At 47.5% G+C, this 18,948-nt stretch overlaps 1 protein-coding gene across 1 annotated transcript in view; it reads left to right on the top strand.

The window, feature by feature from the left end:
- Rftn2 (raftlin family member 2) overlaps positions 1–16,908 on the top strand; it is a 38,884-nt gene extending 21,976 nt beyond the window's left edge. Inside the window, exons 6-9 of the mRNA XM_041668590.1 lie at positions 2,558–2,679; positions 3,667–3,770; positions 9,060–9,138; positions 14,866–16,908. Of these exons, the coding sequence (XP_041524524.1) occupies positions 2,558–2,679; positions 3,667–3,770; positions 9,060–9,138; positions 14,866–15,138 (578 nt within the window). The 3' untranslated portion in view covers positions 15,139–16,908. The remainder of the gene's footprint in view (positions 1–2,557; positions 2,680–3,666; positions 3,771–9,059; positions 9,139–14,865) is intronic.
- The last annotated feature ends 2,040 nt before the right edge of the window (positions 16,909–18,948 follow it).

The following is an 18,948-nucleotide window of genomic DNA, read 5'->3' as shown; positions in this document are numbered from 1 at the left end:
AACCCTGTCTCGAAAAACCAAAAAAAAAAAAAAAAAAGTAACAAAATATTCAGAGTGTACCTAATGGACCACAAGAGAACCAGGGAAGAATCTGTAAGAAAGGGCAACCTGAGGCCAGCAAGATGGCCCAGGGGTAAAGGTGAAGCCAGGCCACCCGAGTTCAGCTATCCAGGACCCACGGGACTGAAGGAGAGGACTCACTCCTACAAGCTGCCCCTCTGATCTCCACACACGTGTCATAGCACGCACACACCCGCACATACACACACACACATAAACATACATGCAGGAAGCTAATAATGCAGGAGGCAGGCGTGTAAGAGCCGGGGTAGACTATCCAGGGCAAAGGGCACAGAGCAATCCAGAAGAGTAGAGAGGCTAATGTCCTAGTCCCCTTTCTATTGTCATAACAAAACACCATGACTAAGACAACTCATTAATTTTTTAAAAAAATTTAGAGAACACAGTTGCAGCGGTTAGCATCTGTGACCCTCACGGCAGAGAACACAGCAGCAGTCAGGCACGGCACTGGAGCAGTAACCCAGTGCTTACATCCTCATCTTCAAATAGGAGGCGGAAAGAGAGCACTAACTGGGAATACTATCATCGCCCAGACTCAGAGACACACCTCCCCCAACAAGGCCACGCAAAACAATTAGGGGTGGGGGAAGCAGAGAACAAGTTGTTCTCAAGTTCCAGTCTCTTAATAAATATTAAAACTAGAAGTGACACCAAAATTAGTTTTGTCTTTAAGCTTCATCATATGAAAACCTTGCCTTTCCAGCCATTATTATTCAGGAAACCCTCAAACAGGATTTCTTTAAAGACAGACCATTTTTAATGGAGACGGTAACAATAAAATAAAATTGACTGTGCTGATATATTAGAAAATACATTCCTTATTAAAATATAAGCATAAGGCGTAGATTCTACTTGGATCACATTAAGCAATATATTCAGTTCGCCCAGGGTGGACTGAGTATGAGTCCATCACGATGTAAGCTAACTGGAAAACAAAGATGAATTTCTCCATTATAATTGATTACCATATCGCTGCAAGGTATATGTATCATAACTGTAGCAAAGCAATTCTGCTTTCCGTGGCAAACAGGGAAACTTGACGTGATAAGTCCCACACAAAACGCACAGTGTTTACCCAGCACATAGGCATGAGAAAAAACATCTTCTATTGCGAAATAGGAGACAAAGAATTTCCATCAAACCCTTTAGTTTAGTTCAGATGGTTATTGTCAACTGTGCAAGAGAAAAGGCAAAGAGGCCTCCGCTTCAAACTTCCTTCCGGGCAGGAATTCTCGGACAATGACTTCTGTTAGAGTCTTCCTGCCGCTGTTATGGGGAACTTGGGACTTGTTAATGCACTGAGGTAAAGAATTGTTCCATGCTTATGATTGTGTGTGTGTGTGTGTGTGTGTGTGTGTGTGTATACATGTGGTACATGTGTGCACCTGCCCAGGCATGTGTGTCTAGAGGCCAGAGGTCACCATCCCATTGTCTCTCTCTCTCACTCTCCACCCTGTTTGGGGGAGCAGGGACTCTCACTGAACCTGGAGCTTGACATTTTGTCCAGGCCACGGGTCAGCAAGCCCCGGATCTGCCTGTCCCTGCCTCCCCAGGGCCGACTTTTAGGCAATGCTGGGGCTCACAGCGAGTGCTTTAACCACTGAGCCGTCCTCCCAGCCCTCTGCTTATAATCCACAGGCTGGTTTTAATATTGTACCTGTAATTTCAAGGGTCAACATTCTCATGTTTTCATTGATGGTTTAACACAGATCAGAATCAAAGTTTTGTTTCAAGGTGAAGGTCATTTCCAGATGCTTCTGAGACTGACCGTCCATTCATGCTCATATTTTCTAATCTTGTCTCCTCTATGGTAGTTTCCTATATATGTTTGATTTTATTTCAGTGAAATATGAAACCGTCTTTACCTATAGGGAAAAAAGGAAATCTTGCAACAGCAGGACTCAACCAAAATAAATTTTCTTTTAAGTGTGTTTGCTCAGTAAAGTTTTTTTTTTAATTTACGTGTACGTATAAGTGTCTCTGTGTGTGCGTGTACCAGTTCTCATGTCGTTATGTGTGCAAGTGCCCGTGGAGTCCAGAGAGTCATGGGCATTCCCTGACGCTGAAGCTTAGGCAATTGTAAGCTGCCCAGAGTGCTGCTGAGAACCGAGCTCTGGAAGACGCAGGCACACTTAACTGCTAAGCCATCTCTCCAGGACATTCTAATGTTGTGATCAGCATCTCAGGTAGCCCAGGCTGGCCTCAAACTTGTTATGTAGCTGAGGATGACCTTAAACTCCTGATCCTTCTACCTCTGCTCACAAGTCCTGCGATTACAAGTGTGAGCCACCTCACCCCACTTCTGTTACCCCTGTGATGCTGGGATGGAGCCCCGGGATGCTCACGGGAGGAAACAGCTCCCAGCTGACACGCTTTTCTTCAGCTGGTTACAGTAGTTACCCGAGGCTCGTGATGATGGTTAGAAACAGGCGTCCTTTACTTATGGCTCTTCTGAACTGTGTCTGTTCCCTGACAGGGGACCCTTCGCCTAAATCTCTGGAAGGATTTTTTATCTATGAAGACGAAGGTCCTGGGATTCCAGGTTCTAACAGGAAAGGAAATGACGCCATTGTGGTGGAGCAGTGGACAGTCATCGAGGTGAGCCGCAGTTTCTGAGACTTTGTTTTCCTTTTGTGTATGATTCTGCCTGCTAGAGATCATCGTTGCTGGTACACTCAGAATCCTTAAACACAGAGAGGCCAATGTTATCCAAAAAGCTTAGCCCACATTTTCAAAAGTTTCAGTACAACAGCAACAAAAAAAAAAAAATAACAAAATTGCCTATGCCAAAATAAAAGTAGATTACCCCAAATCTGGTACTCTAGCCCTGAAAAAACCCTGATACCGAAAGTCTCACTACAACAAAGCCTTGAAGCTGTGTAGGCGTAAGTCACAAAAACAACCCCACACCAGTTTAGAATTATGAATAATAAAAGGGGTTATTTATTTAAGGGAGACTCCAGTCCAGGTCCCGTTACCGTCACTGCCCACACCTGAGACCCCGAATTCAGGCCCCATCACCGCCACTGCCGCTCCTGAGACCCCAAATCCAGGCCCCATCAGCTTCACTGCCCACACCTGAGACCCCAGAATCTAGGCCCCGTCAGCGCCACTGCCCACACCTGAGACCCCAGAATCCAGGCCCCATCAGCGTCACTGCCCACACCTGAGACCCCAGAATCTAGGCCCCGTCAGCGCCACTGCCCACACCTGAGACCCCAGAATCCAGGCCCCGTCAGCGTCAGTGACCGCTCTCATCTTCTCATCCAGCCGCTAGACTGCTGTTTTTGAACCTGCTTTGTAAACTTCATGGAACGGGTACCCCCGCAAGGATCTTTTCAAACGCAGGTTCCCAGCGCCACACGTTAGAACTGATAATGGTGGCTTTCCCAGTGAATGGCCACCGTCCAGCTGTGGGTCTAAGGCGGCAGATGTTGCAGTAGATGAAGCTCTAGGAGCCGCAGCCCCATGACACTGTACCACTGGACTGGGAGCCCACGGCGTCCCCCATCACCCCTCTTCCTAGCTACCGTGTGGCCCACGTCTTTGCTATTAGAATGTCAGCCCTTACGCTTGTTCCCACAGGGCTGTGAAATCAAAACAGACTACGGCCCTCTGCTGCACACCCTGGCTGAATTCGGCTGGCTTCTGACCAGTGTGCTGCCTACACCCATACTGAGACACGACAGGTAATGCTCGCCGCGCCTCACTTACACGTTTAATCCTAAAATCTGTTCATCTGGGAGATGGGTTAACCGATGTTTATTTGAAGCCTGTGAGGAACACTTCCAGTGTGACTTCGTAGAATTTGGAATCTAGCACATCCCACACCTTCATCTGTGATACAAAATTAAAAACCCTTCACCCCTTCACTCTGTGAAGAACTGTCCCTAGCACAGGACAGGCCTCGGGCACCCGGCTGCCTTGCTCTTCCTCCTGCCCCAGTGTGTCAGGTTAGCTGTCTCCTACAGCCGTGACTTGGTCTGAACACCTACACTGAAGCCAGAATACCAGTCACTTCCTTTTCTTTCCCCTGGTCACTGACTTCCTTCTGGAAGAAAGTTTGAGTCACCATGTCTTATCAGTTCATTTTTTCAAAGAGGCCAATGATTCTTATGTGTAAGTTCCTTCACGGTCTCTTCCAACCGGAGATGCTCCCGCTTCCCTCCCTGGCATCCTGAACATGACTGGTGTGTGTGGGCCAGGGACTTGTCACTGTGACTTCATGTTCCAAGTGACCATCGTGGGTGACTAAGAACAGGTGTGAGAACCCCCCTTTCCTGGTCTCATTGATCTCCTCTAGTCCTTCCCCCCCCCCCCGGGGTCTTAACAGACTGTATAAAGCTGTGATTGACATGGCTTTAGAAAAAAGCACACTTTTTTAAGTGGGCAGAGGTATCAAGGATGTAAGAGGATACTTAAGTTTAAAAGATCACAAGAGAGCCGAGCGGTGGTGGCACACACCTTTAATCCCAGCACTGGGGAGGCAGAGGCAGGCGGATCTCTGTGAGTTTGAGGTTAGACTGGGCTACAAGAGCTAGTTCTAGGACAGGCTCCAAAGCTACAAAGAAACCCTGGCTCAAAAAACAAAAAACAAAAAAAAAAGAGAGAGAGAGAGAGAGAAAAGATCACAAGAGGAGCGGTGAGAGATAAGCAAAGAGCTCAGAGTTGAAGGAACTACTCTCACACTGAGGGCCCACTCCTGAAAACATTTTTTTCCAACTTTATTCATCAGTCAGCAATGGCCCTGTGTAAACTGCCGGAAAGTTTACACAGCTCTACAGGCCCACCAGCCTGACAGTCTGCGGCTTAGAGGGTGGGACAAATGCAGGGACATTTGAGAAAGTAGGGGCTTTCTGAAAGACAAACTTTTCAGTTTTTGTTTGGTTGCTTTTTCTTTTCTTCCTTCCTTTCTTTCTTGTTTTGTTTGTTTTTGAGACAAGGTCTCCCTGTGCAGACTTGGCTGTCCTGGAACTCACTCTGTAGACCAGGTTGGTCTTGAACTCACAGATAACCACCTGCCTCTGCCCGCCCCCAACTACTGGGATTAAATGTGTGCACCACCACCACATCTGGCGTCTTTGTATCCTTTTGATGGTTCGCCTAGGCTGACTGATGGACTTAGAACCTTCCAGACTGTGTAAACCCTGACCCTCTCCTCTCCTCTTCCCTAAGGAACAGTGTAATTATTCCTTCCCATTCACTGGGAGATTCCAGCGGGTCCCCTTCTAAGTGTTTCCCACACTGCCCTGCATGAATGGGCAGGACATCTGGCAGCCAGCCCTCTTCTGCTCAGCCACAGACCATGGGCTCCAGTGGCATTTCCTGCATCCGGTCAGGATCGGTTTAGGAACGACAGGACCGGACTGAGCCTAAGGGTGGAACTAAAATAAATTATGGCCCCCGAGAATACCTTGAAATGGAGGTAGGTCGTGAAACACCAAGCCACACTGAGCCATTTTGTGCCAAACTGCCAGGCAGTGCTTTAGAGTGACGGTATGGTAGGTAGTTCTATAGCCTAGGGAGGAAAGGAGGCACCAAAACTCTGCCATCATACAATCTCTCCTGCACCCCAGATCCTCTAGGCGTTATGGAACCCTGGAAGTTTGGCTCTTACTGCCCCCCAGGAGGGTTATCTTTATATACAATTAGAACGGCAGGGGAGCTAACTGCTCACTAAACATGCATTGTCATAGAATCCTAGAATGCCCAGGCAGCTCTTGTCTTTCTTCTCGGAACTCTTGCCCTGCATTGTACTAAGTGGACAGAGATAGTGGATCTTCCTTCCTTCCTTCCTTCCTTCCTTCCTTCCTTCCTTCCTATTTACTTCATGTTATGTGTGTGAGTGTTTTATGCAAATCCTCCCACAGAGGCGAGAGGTCGGATCCTCTGGAACTAGGCTTACCAACAGTCGTGCGCCAACCGTGGTGTAAGTGCTGGAACAGAACCGGGGTCTTTTCCAGAAATCGCACGCTGTGTTTCTCTGAGTAGGTGCCCAGGGGAATGGAGTCATGTTTCACTTTTTACTCTTTTGACATTTTGCTCTTTTTGCGGGGCCTGCCACCCAGCTCCCAAATAAATCGCACGTGAAGGCTTATTCTTACTTATGAATGGCCAGCCTTAGCTTGATTTGTTTCTAGCCAGCTTTTCTTATCTTAAATTATCCTGTCTACCTTTTGCCTCTGACTTTTTTCTTTTCTTACTTCGGTATATCTTACTTTCAATCTTACTTCCTGGCTGAATGGGGGCTGACCCCTGACCACCTCCTCCTCCTCCTCCTCCTCCTCCTCCTCTTTCTCTCTTTCTCTCTCTTTCTCTTTCTCTCTCTCTCTTTCTCTCTCTCTCTCTCTCTCTCTCATTTCTTTCCTCTATTTAATTTATACTCTCCTCCTGCCAGCTCCAACTCTCCTTTTTTCTCCTGCCTCACTATTGGCCGTTCAGCTCTTTATTAACCATCAGGTGTTTTAGACAGGCCAAGAACCACAGCTTCAAAGAGTTAAACAAATGCAACATAAATAAAAGTCACACACCTGAAAATAATCTTCCCCAACACAGAAGACAGAGACCATGAACCTTGGGTTCTGTGACAGGGCTTGGGTCTGAACCCAGGAACTGTCTGGATCCCGAGTCCTGGCTGTTTCAGTGAACCCCGGGACTCCCAAACATAGACCAGCCCATTCTATATGCTAACTCTTCCCAGTAATGCCTCACGATTTATCCCCCAACATTACATCATCCGGAGTGTTCTGTTCAAACAGAAGATCAAACAGAAATGAAACTGGACTATAAAAAGCCTTCTAAAATTAAAATTGTAGGGCTGGAGAAATGGCTCATTGGTTAAGAGCACTGGCTGCTCTTCTGGAGGTCCTGAGTTCAATCCCCGGCAGACATGTGCTGGCTCACAACTCTCTGTAATTTCCCGTTTCCCGTTGAAAACCACCAATGCACATAGAATAAATATTTTTTAAACAAATAAAAAGTGTGACAGTCTCCTCCGAGCACTTTGGGGGACGATTCATTTCCCCAAATTAGCGGCCCCCATAGTTTGGACGCTCTGCTAGTGTCCGGTTGACTGCACACCGCCGCAGGGCCAAAGCTCCCTCACACCCACCCTCCAGGAAAGCACAGACTCGCGGGCAGCTAAGAGGAAGGTTTTGTTGGGGTTCTTTGCATAATAAAAGTTGTTACCGAGAGCCGGGCGGTGGTGGCGCACGCCTTTAATCCCAGCACTCGGGAGGCAGAGGCAGGCGGATCTCTGTGAGTTCGAGACCAGCCTGGTCTACAGAGCTAGTTCCAGGACAGGCTCCAAAGCCACAGAGAAACCCTGTCTCGAAAAACCAAAAAAAAAAAAAAAAGTTGTTACCGAGCAGCTTTAACTGCGAACACTCCTCCCCAAACCCACGGGGGCTGGTAGCTCTTCAGAGGAATTGCCACCCTGAGTCGGCTCCGGCGAGGGGCCATTTGCAGAGCTGACAGCTAAGTGGGAACCCTGATCGGCGGCTACAAAGGGGCGTCTGAAACGCGGGGAGCCGGCTGTGGCTGAACCGTCTCAGTGGAACATCGGGTCAGTTCCCCACATGAGGCTCCCAAGTTTAGTCTCCAGTTTGACGTTAAGTCATACTTTCTGGCCTAATCATCTCATTCCTGAGACTTTATCTTAAGGAAGTAATTCATAGAAAGAATATATATGACATGAGCTCGGGTCCTCTGCAAGAGCTCCGTTGAAAAATCCCTGTAGGTTTATTTTAAGGCGCGGGAGTGTCTGCCCTGCACTGATGCGCGTCACGTAGACGCATGCCCTCGGAGGCCAGAAGAGGGCATCAGATCTCTGGGACTGGAGTCATAGGCAGCTGTAAGCTGTCTTGTCAATTAGGGGAATTGAACCTCTGGAAAAGCAGCCCTGTTCTTAACCACTCAGCCCTCGCGCCAGCCCAAGCAGTTCCCATTCTGATCCCTGAGTCAACGCTCCACTTCTGATTTCATTCGTCTGTGTCTGGATGTTTTGCCGTGCACCGTGTGCGTGCCTGTGCCAATGGGGACTGAAAGGGGGGCATTGGATCCCCTGGAACTGGAGTGACAGTCGGTAGCAGCCACCATGGGGGTGCTGGGAACTGAACCCAGGTCCTCCGGGAGAGCAGCAAGTGCTCTTAACCACTGAGTGATCTTTCCAACAGTCTCCTTTAATTAGTTAGTTAATTAATTAATGCTTTTTGGGTTTGGGGGTTTTTACTGTTGTTTTGGTTTGGTTTTGGCTTTTTCGAGGTAGGGTTTCTGTCCTGAAACTTGCTTTGTAGACCAGGCTAGCCTTGAACTCACAGAGATCCAGCTACCTCTGCCTCCCAAATCCTGGGATTAAAGGTGTGTGTTATCATGCCTGGCTAAGTTTTTCTTTATTTTTATCTGCATGGATGTTTCTGTTTTGTTTTAAAGATTTATTTATTGTGTATACAGTGTTCTGCCTGCATTGTCTGCATGTCAGAAGAGGGCACCAGATCTCATTACAGACAGTTATGAGACAACTTGTGATTACTGGGAATTGAACTCAGGACCTCTGGAAGAGCAGGCAGTGCTCTTAACCCCTTAGCCATCTCTCCAACCCCTTTAATTAATTTCTTATATTTTTGGTTGTGAGCCTAACCTTTAATGGCTGGACCATCTCTCCAGCTCTTAATTAATTTTTTAATAGAAATGTTTTTCTTTTTGTTTTTCCAATGTAATTTAAGTAGAATGATTTTTATAATTATTTGGGGATCAGAAGGTTATCCTACAAAAGATATATATAGGCCAGCCTAGTCAGATGTAAATCTAGAGAATACTGCTAATTCGCTGGGACAAGAATAATAACACATGTGCGTGGAAATACCACAGAAATCCAGTTGCTGGTTTCTTAACTTTAAAAACTAATTGAAAGTTCTCTGGGATTAAAAAAAAAAATCCTAATTCTCAAATATTAATCTTGCTGTTTTTTTAACTTTCAGTGAAGGGAATTTGGCTACAAAGCAGGTCGTATTTCTCCAAAGGCCAGTTGTGTGGAGCTCAGCTGCCCAGACCCCAGAAGTAAGTAAAATTCACCAATTTTGACTTTATAAATAAGACACGATAGTAAAATGTTTAACCCCTAAGCTTGCTCTGTCGTTTTAAATATGGGTACAGATTAGACCGTGCAGGCTCAACACGGAAACAGCCTCCTAAAGAGGAGCACAAAAAAGAAACTGTTTCCCCAGAACCCATTGTAGAAGAAGAAAACTGACTCCCAACAACTGTCCTGACACACACACACGCACACACATACACACACCACACGTGCGCTCACATACACACACAGGCACGCACACACATGCACACACACGCACACACACGCACACACACGCACACACACGCGCACACACGCGCACACACACATGCACACAACGCACGTATGCACACATACACACACAGGCACGCACACACATGCACACATGCACACATGCACACACGCACACACATGCACACACATGAACATGAACACACACGCACATATACACACAGGCACGCACACACATGCACACACGCACACACATGCACACACACACGCACACACATGAACACACATGCACACCCGCGCACACACGCGCACACACATGCACACACATACACACGTGCACACATGCGCGTACACACACATGCACACACATACACACATGCACACACATGCATGTACTCTCACACACATACACACATGCACACATATGCACACACATGAACATGAACACACACATGCACACACACGCACCATTGGCATGCATGTGCCTACACTCACATACAGATGCACTCAAGTACAATAATTAATAATAAAGTAAATTTTGTATTGTTTTTAAAAAGAAAAGATGTGTGCCTGCCTTCCAGCCACATGGCACGGTTCCGGAACTATTCAGATACGCTGTCACAAGGAGCAGCTCTTAGCTTAGGGACCATTTTGCGCTGCAGGCAGTTAGTAAGAGCAGACGCGGGATGCCTGGTTCGTCTGCCACAGAACGGCCTATTCTTCACTGCTACCGGGGTAATGGGTTCCCAGTCTGTCCACACATTCGCTATCCCCTGCCAGAGGCTGGTGACTTAAAACGACCTGGTTTCTGGGACTGGGGAAAAGTCTCAGTGGTTAAGAGCACTGGGTTTTTCCAGAAGACCCCAGGTTCAGTTCCCAGCACTTTTGGGCAGCTCATAACCACATACATGTAAACCACATGAACTCTGGCCCATTCTTCTGGACCCTGCAAACCCCTGTACACACGGACACAGGGACATGATTTGCTTTGGTTTGCTTCGTTTTTCTAGGGTTTCTTTTTGCAGCCCTGGCTGTCCTAGAACTTGTTCTGTAGACCAGGCTGGCCTTAAACTCAGAATCCCCATGCCTCTGCCTCCTTAGTGCTGAGTTTAAAGGCATGCACCACCACTGCCGGGCTTCAGAGATATAATTTTAAAATAAAAATAATAAAAATCTTTAAAAGTATTTGGTTTCTGCAGACTCATAATAGAGCTCCCGTCCACAGTGGTCTCCAGAGCTGACACACACCGTGCACACACACGCACACACACCATGCACACACACACACACACATGCACACACACACACGCACACACACACCATGCACACACACACACCGTGCACACACACGCACACACACCATGCACACACACGCACTCACACACACACCGTGCACACACACACACCATGCACACACACCATGCACACACGCGCGCGCGCACACACACACACACACACACACACGAGAGCTTGAAGAAGGAGGGACAGACAGTGCCATTTCCTCTGCATGTCTCCATTTCTTTTATAAACTACGAATGACATCAGCACACACCGCAGGACTCTCGGGGGTTGCTCTGAAAACATATCTAAATGTGTCTGGTGCCGTGACCGGCAATATAAGAGGTTGTAATTATTTTCACAGGAATGTTTTTCTTTCAACATCAATCATTAAATCCTGCTAATGGTATAAAGAGACTGGGAAAAAACCCAGAAAAGCCAAATGGTCCTGTTTTCTCCAACTAAAAGGCCATCGGCTGTAATAAAAAAATGTAGTTTATCAATCAGTTTGGATGTTCCAAAGCTTACATGCGCCCATGAAACAGCAAATATTGAATTAGGTAATGGGCACTTAGTATTCTCTTTCAAATTTTCTACATACTTGAATTTTTTCATAATTAGAAAGTTGGGGGAAATTAAGTGTAAAATGTCAGTCATCAGCAGTATTTTGTCCATGTTGATTGTTAATTAGTAAATAACTAGTTGTTAAACTGGTCCAACAGTTGAGGTGGTTATGAGGTGAGTGCTCTTACAGCTACAGTCAGCCAATGGCCTCAGAGATCTGAGAAGCACACATTGTAACTGGAAATATAATCTAAACAGTCTATGCATCAATTAAAATGACAGACACCCATTATCCCGGCCAGCGGGATACAAACGGGGGTCCCTGATAAACCTAGAGGAGGAAGAGGAGTGGAGGGAACAAGAGACACGAGAGAGGACAGCAAGACAGGATTTCCGATCAAACCGCGCTTTATTATTTCTCAGAAGCTGTTATATAGCAAAACGGGCAAGGGAGATGGGAGAGTGCCAGGTCTGCTGGAATTCAGGTCCGGAGACCCCTAGCTGATGAAATACTGGGGATCTGTGCTTGTTGACTAACAAAGGAAATGCTAATTGTTTCTAAAAGCCTGGGGCCTGCAGATCTCACTAGGCTGATTTTCTAGGTCCGGAACTTGTCCTGCAAAGGTGAATATCTTACTTGTGAACTTAAGATGGCTGTAAACAAAATACAGATCTCAAAATACAGGTCTTTGCTTCCGGCAACCCATTACCTAGACAGGTGACCATAGGCTCCGGTAGACTCTGTAGTTTTGCTGGGGGCAGTACTTGCAGGTCTTATTTGACATAACAGAACAGCACAGGTCTTTGGCTGCCGGGCACAGGTCTGAGATCTTTTGGGGAGAGGGGCAACTTTGACCAGGCGAAGTATGTCAATCAACCCCCAAATTTATCTACAGTTTGAGCAGAGTCCTGGCAGCAGGTGAGGCTGGGGGCAGTTCTGCCCAGCGGTTAGCATCTCCACAGTCCGGGTGGAATTTGGTGTGCCCTATCTGGCTTCCCTCTAGGAGGGGCAATTCTGTCTATTATGGGAAGCTTAAGCATTTTAAATGCCATATTCTGTAGATCTCTGAAGCATTTGAGGACCACCTAGCTAGGTATATCTGAAAAGACAAACTTTGCTGGTTTATTTTATGCTTAACTTCGAAAGCATATACAGGGGCCTAATTAAGGCTTCTTATTGTAATTAATTACATTAGTACTTAGCATGACTACAAATACAGTTCTGAATGCACTAAAGAATTTTAGAGCCGGGCGGTGGTGGCGCAGGCCTTTAATCCCAGCACTCAGGAGGCAGAGGCAGGCGGATCTCTGTGAGTTTGAGGCCAGCCTGGTCTACAGAGCAAGTTCCAGGACAGGCTCCAAAGCTACACAGAGTAACCCTGTCTCAAAAGAAGAAGAAGAAGAAGAAGAAGAAGAAGAAGAAGAAGAAGAAGAAGAAGAAGAAGAAGAAGAAGAAGAAGAAGAAGAAAATTTATTTGGCAAGTCTTAGGTTACTGATCTGCTCTTGTTTCTGGAAATGTGCTGAGTGTATTGTGAAGAGAACAGGCAGATGGCGCCAGTGCCCGTGTGGCCCTCCCCTACCTCCTCACCCCCCCACCCCCACACACTCCATGGCCTCCTCCCTCTGTGGGGGATCCCTGCAGAACGAGAGGATTGAAATGAACAATCTCCCAGGAAGGAATGGGTTTCAGAGGCCAACATTCTGAGTTACTAGGACATCAGGAGTTGGCTGATGGTGAGAACTTTTCGTGTGGGGTGAAGTGGTGTCAGTCAGGCAATATCATTGTGAAAGCCGCGTTCCTCAAACCCTGTAGACTCCTGACGGCAAAGGTGTGTGGCCTGGAATCTTCTAAGATACTGTGTTGGACATTTTGTCAGATAGTATTTCAGATTTACAACCGAAGGCCGTTTACTTATTAACAACTACCTCCAAGTCCGTTACTATGAACAGCTTGTTCTACAGAGTATTCCGTTTTTTATTAAGGAAATTCTCATTGCAGTGAGAGTCGGCCTGTTATCTGACATACAATAATGGGTTGCAAAAGTCACCTTTGTCCCTAGTGCAACCGAGGGCCCCGGGGCCTCTGTGTGTGAATCAGAGTAGACGGTTGAACGCTCGCCAAGGACTTTGAACTCCTGGGAAAGGCCCCTGCTAGCCAGGCTTGAGGACGGCCAGCCTAGCGGTGCCGATCAGCCCTGGGTCTGCCTGGGACTCCATTCTCAAACCTGGTACCCAGCTGAGAGGACCTTTCAGGCCCCGTGGCGGGGGCGGGCACGCAGCTCAGCACATTTTGAGCAGGAATAAGGACAAGGGTCGAAGACCTGATGTTTGCATTTGGCGAGAGCAAAGGTGAACCAGGGTAGATGGGAGAAAGACGCCGTTGTAAGACCAGCCGACGGGGCCACAGAGCAATTTCAGTCCCATCGGAATGAATGTCGGGCAAATAAACCCTCTCTTTGAAAATGGAAAGAAAACCTTGACAGGTTTGTTTTTTAAAACCCCCCTCAGCTTTATGCAGCGGAGGTTACGCGATCATAACCAATACGTGGTATGTTAGCCTGGATTAAGAAGCCTGGATGTGCACGTGCTGGACCCGAGTCCCCCCTCCTGCTCCTTCTGTCCGTTAGGGATCTGGTTCTGACCTTAGCTGATGCGGCAGAGACGACATCACTGTACTGCCTTAGTCAGTGTTCTAGCGCTGCGAAGAGACGCCTTGATCGCGGCAACTCTTGTAAAGAAAGCATCTCTTTGGAGGTTTGCTTAGAGTTTCAGGGGGTTGGTCCATTATCTTCACGGTGGGAGCAGGGTGGGAGGAGAGAGACTGGGCCTGGTGTGGGCTTCTCAGACCTCAAAGCCCACCCACAGCGTCGCTTCCTCCAACAAGGCCACACCTCTTAATCCTCCTAATCCTTTCAAAGAGTACCACTCCCTAGCGACTAAGCATTTAAATCAAATGTATGAGCAGATGGGGCCCGCTCTTATTCAACTACTACATGAACCAATGACATTTTTTATTAGTATTAAGTAAATATTTATTAACAAAACACCCAGTTGTCAGTCTGGTGAGCCGGAGAGCTCCAGCTGTAGAGCCATAGCCCTGTCTGTAGCAGGACAAGGAAAGGGCTGCTTAGATCCCAAGGACATTCCAGCTGCCACGAAAGGACCTGGGTCTGTGTTTCCAGGAAAAGGAACCCACTAAAGCAGAGTTTCCGCTGTTTAGATGCCGGTACATTTCTCTGAGAAACGCGCTGGGCTGTGTGCAACCACCTGCCACTGAGGACAAGCCAGAGCAGATTGGCCAGACAGGCTTAGAGGAGCAGCGCTCCGAGCTGGACCTTAGAGATAGCAGGATCTCGCCGGGCGGTGGTGGCGCACGCAGGCGGATCTCTGTGAGTTCGAGGCCAGCCTGGTCCACAAGAGCTAGTTCCAGGACAGGATCCAAAGCTACAGAGAAACCCTGTCTCGAAAAACAGAGAGAGAGAGAGAGAGAGAGAGAGAGAGAGAGAGAGAGAGAGAGAGAGAGAGAGAGAGCAGGATCTCCTCCCAGGCGGGGAGTTTTAGGCAGGGGAGCACACGGAGCAGAGGCGCAGGGTACATATTCCAAGCCCGCCTTGACGGTCTCTTTCCTCCTTCTCAGAGGAAAGCCAGCCGCCTGCTGAAGGGCGAGGACAGGAACAAGGTCGGCAGCAGGAGCATCGGCCTGGACACCTGCGCCTCCCACCCGACGGAAGGCCGAGCCCCTCTTGACGGGGGCCCCCTCTCTCCTTCCAGAGAGTGTTGGACCAAGGAGGAGCGGCCAGCACAGAGCGACAGTTTCTTGGGGTTCAGCAGCAGCGACAGCGTCCTGCGGGAACCGGATGACGGACAGTTTGAGCAGGAAGAGGACGTGACGCAGGTCACTTGCATGTGAGCGGCCAAGAGAAGCTGTCGAGGGCCTTATAAGTGGTTATTAAATGTCTGCCCGCTGACCCGATCTCACTACTACTATGCATTTATGTAACGTTCTTCACTTCCGGGCTCGGGCTTCCCCCTGTCTGTGTAAACTTTGTCTCAATCTCTCAGACAAGGAAGAATAACCAACTATTTATCAATTGAAAACCATGCTTACATTTCTCTCAACTAAAACATCATTGTAAATAGATGTCCCAGCTGGTCCTTAAGAAACAGCCTGGCTCATGAACGGACAAAGCCGAGGTCCTCATCACGCCTGTTAAAGAGACTGATTATCCAAACTAGCTCTTCAACCAATTAGAGCCTTCTCAGGAAACCACAGCCTTGCTGAAACTCAAAAATACTCTCTACCCTATCTCACAGACACAGACTATCTATCCCCTGCCTGTAACAATCAGTCTAATTTTTGTTTCTGACTGGGGCATGCACCTACAAATCAAACCCCTATTTTTCATAATAATTTCCAAAAACTATTTCCTAATTTTTTGTTTGTTGTTTGGAGTTTTTTGTTGTTGTTGTTTTTGTTTTGTTGTATTTTCAAGACCAGGTCTCTCTGTGTAGCTCTGGCTGTCCTGGAGCTCACTTTGTAGACCAGGCTGGCCTCAAACCCACAGAGATCCGCAAACCTCTGCCTCCCAAGTGCTGGGATTAGAGGCGTGCGCCACCACTGCCGAGCTTGTCTTTTCTTTCAAAAAGCCACCACATGGCCAGGCCTGCAGTGAATCGTTAACTTTGGTATTGTTGACCCCCAAGAGCCTACCAGCAACACTAAAGACCATGAACGTCTTAAACCAGCCGAGGGCTGGCAAGACGGCTCAGTCAGCAAAGGTGCTTGCCACGCCCGCCCGCCCTCACGTGACCTGAGTGCAATCTCTGGAACCTTTCTAAAGGCAGAAAGACAGACCCGGCTCTACAAAGTTGCGCTCTAACCGCCACAAGCATGCCTTAGTCTTTGGGCCTGCGTGCCGGTGCGCACGCACGCACGCATACGAGCACAATAAAACTGGGTTTCTAAAACTCAGCTGAAAGAGAGCCGACAATCTCAGTGCGCAAAAGCCATAGCAGACGAAAACATTGCATTACCTCGAGCATGTTGGCACACCTTTAATCCTGGAACTTGTGAGTCCTCGGACAGCTACACAGTGAGACCCTGTCCCAGAAAAATAAACAAGCTGGGCGGAGGTGGCGCACACCTTTACTCCCAGCACTCGGGAGGCAGAGGCAGGCAGATCTCTGGGAGTTCGAGGCCAGCCTGGTCTACAGAGCCAGAGCAACACAGAGAAACCCCATCTTGAAAAAGATATTTTACTTTCTTTAAATTTGCAAATATCATTGAAGGGGGCAAATATAAACTTGAAATGGACGTGTGCCTCCTACAACTGTTAGGTTCAAGTTGTGTCTTTATCTTGACATGCTAAACTTGGAAAATGTTGCAAGCCAGAATTCTCAGTTCTGCAGGAGCTGAGAGGGGTTCACAGCCCATGAGGTGTGCACAGGACTGACTTACCCCATGCCCGCCACCAGGAAAGTCTGCATCTTGCCCCAGTCTTCACCCTAGAAAGATCAGTCTTCTGGAGAACAGGGGACTGGACTTGCATTTATGTCTGAAAGACTGACCTCCAAAAGGATTACAGTCGGCTATGCCATTAAGCGACTTACATATACTTTATTTTTATTGGCTTAATGTGGACATCGTGAGCCATTTGAATAATAAACTATTTGTTATTAAGCTATTGTCTTATTGAATGCAAATATTCCAGTATTTTATATTGCTTGGCTTTGTTCTGTTTTTCTTTTGGGGGTGGGGGTTGAAAGAGTTTTTCTGTGTAGCCCACGCTGGCCTCAAACTCACAGATCTGCCTGCCTCTGCCACCCAAGTGCTGGAATTCAAGGCGTGCGCCACCCCCCACCTGGCCTCATTTTGTTCTTTGAGACAGGGTCGGGGCTGGAGAGATGGCTCAGAGGTTAAGAGCATTGCATGCTCTTCCAAAGGTCCTGAGTTCAATTCCCAGCAACCACATGGTGGCTCACAACCATCTGTAACGAGGTCTGGTGCCCTCTTCTGGCCTGCAGGCATACACACAGACAGAATATTGTATACAAAATAATTAAATATTTTTAAAAAATTAAAAAAAAAAGAGAGACAGGGTCTTGCTACATGTAGCTCTGGAACTCATAGCAATCCTCCTGCCTCAGCTTCCTCAGTGCTGGGATTACACGTCTTATGCCACCATACCTGGCTTCCATATGTTGTACACACAGGAAAAATATGCGTTATGAAATATATAGTGCCCCCAGACAAAGTCACTCTCCGTGAATTGGTGGTGTGATCACAAGAATGACTACATATCACATCCATGATGCCGACACCTCACTGAACCCAGGGTGTGCTGCTCAGACTTCTCTGCCGATATGTCTATCAGTACTCTGTGGAGAGGGGGGTGTCGCCTTCTGCTTTAGACAAACCCGGGTTATATATTCAAATTGGTAGGTAGGGCATTCAGAAAGCTGACAGAGGAGGAGTGAGGTTTTTGTTGTTGTTGTTTGGTTTTGTTTGTGAGCCAGCCTGTGCTATAACAAACCATTGGTGGGCTTCTGTTGGAAGCGTACATTACTTCAAAACTGTGCACCATGTCCTGGAACTTTGAAACTGAGGGGCCTGCTCAGAAAGACAGGGCTGTTGTAGGAGAGAGGCTGTTTTCTTCTGTCGGTGGACCCAGAGGATTGGAAGCATTAAGAACAGAACAGGCAGCAAGCAGTATGGACCATGGAAATGGAGAGAAGGAGAGGGAGGAAGAGGACAAAAAGAATAAATAAGCCTGGTGGTGCACACCTTTAATCCCAGCACTCGGGAGGCAGAGGCAGGTGGATCTCTTGAGTTCGAGGCCAGCCTGTTCTACAAGAGCTAGTTCCAGGACAAGCTCCAAAGCTACAGAGAGAAACCCTGTTTCAAAAAGCAAAACAAACCAAAACAGTGACCTTTCTAGGTCTCTAGGTTTCCTGGCTGCCTTAGGGGACGGGGATTGGGACTCTCAGGTCACAGCTGGTGGGGAAGGAAAGGAGAAGAGAACACAGGCTAAGAGGTAAGAGAAGTCTTGTTTCTGAGGCCCTCCACGCCTCCTTCAGCTCAAAGCGCTCAGCATGCTGCCATTTGGTGAGCCCACAGCAGTATGAAATTACAAACAGAACATTTTAAATGCAAGCGCCTATGGCATTTTCAGGGTCCCCCCCATGCTTTTTTTTAAATATTTATTTATTTATTATGTATACAATATTCTGTCTGTGTGTATCTCTGCGGACCAGAAGAGGGCACCAGACCTCACTACAGATGGTTGTGAGCCACCGTGTGGTTGCTGGGAATTGAACTCAGGACCTTTGGAAGGGCAGGCAATGCTCTTAACCACTGAGCCATCTCTCCAGCCCCGCCCCCCCCATGCTTTTAAACATGAGAAAATATCTATGTTGACTTTAAGAGATGACAACATAAACCCTTTAAAACACACAGCTTTACAGTCAGGACACTGAGGCAGGAGGATTACCATTGAGTTCAAGGCCAGCATGGGCTACACTGTAAATTCTAGGCCAACCTGGACTATAGAGATTCCATAAAATAGATAGGTAGGTAGGTAGGTAGATAGATAGATAGATAGATAGATAGATTAACTCAAAAAAATCAGTAGCTTTCTTTTTTTTTGGGGGGGGGGTTCGAGACAGGGTTTCTCTGTGGCTTTGGAGCCTGTCCTGGAACTAGCTCTTGTAGACCAGGCTG

Source organism: Microtus oregoni, unplaced genomic scaffold, assembly GCF_018167655.1.
Source record: "Microtus oregoni isolate MIOR12 unplaced genomic scaffold, Mior012 000018F_ref0000195, whole genome shotgun sequence".
Taxonomy (NCBI): Eukaryota; Metazoa; Chordata; class Mammalia; order Rodentia; family Cricetidae; genus Microtus; species Microtus oregoni.
The sequence above is the reverse complement of the archived record's forward strand: the minus strand, read 5'-3'. Positions and strand labels throughout refer to the sequence as shown.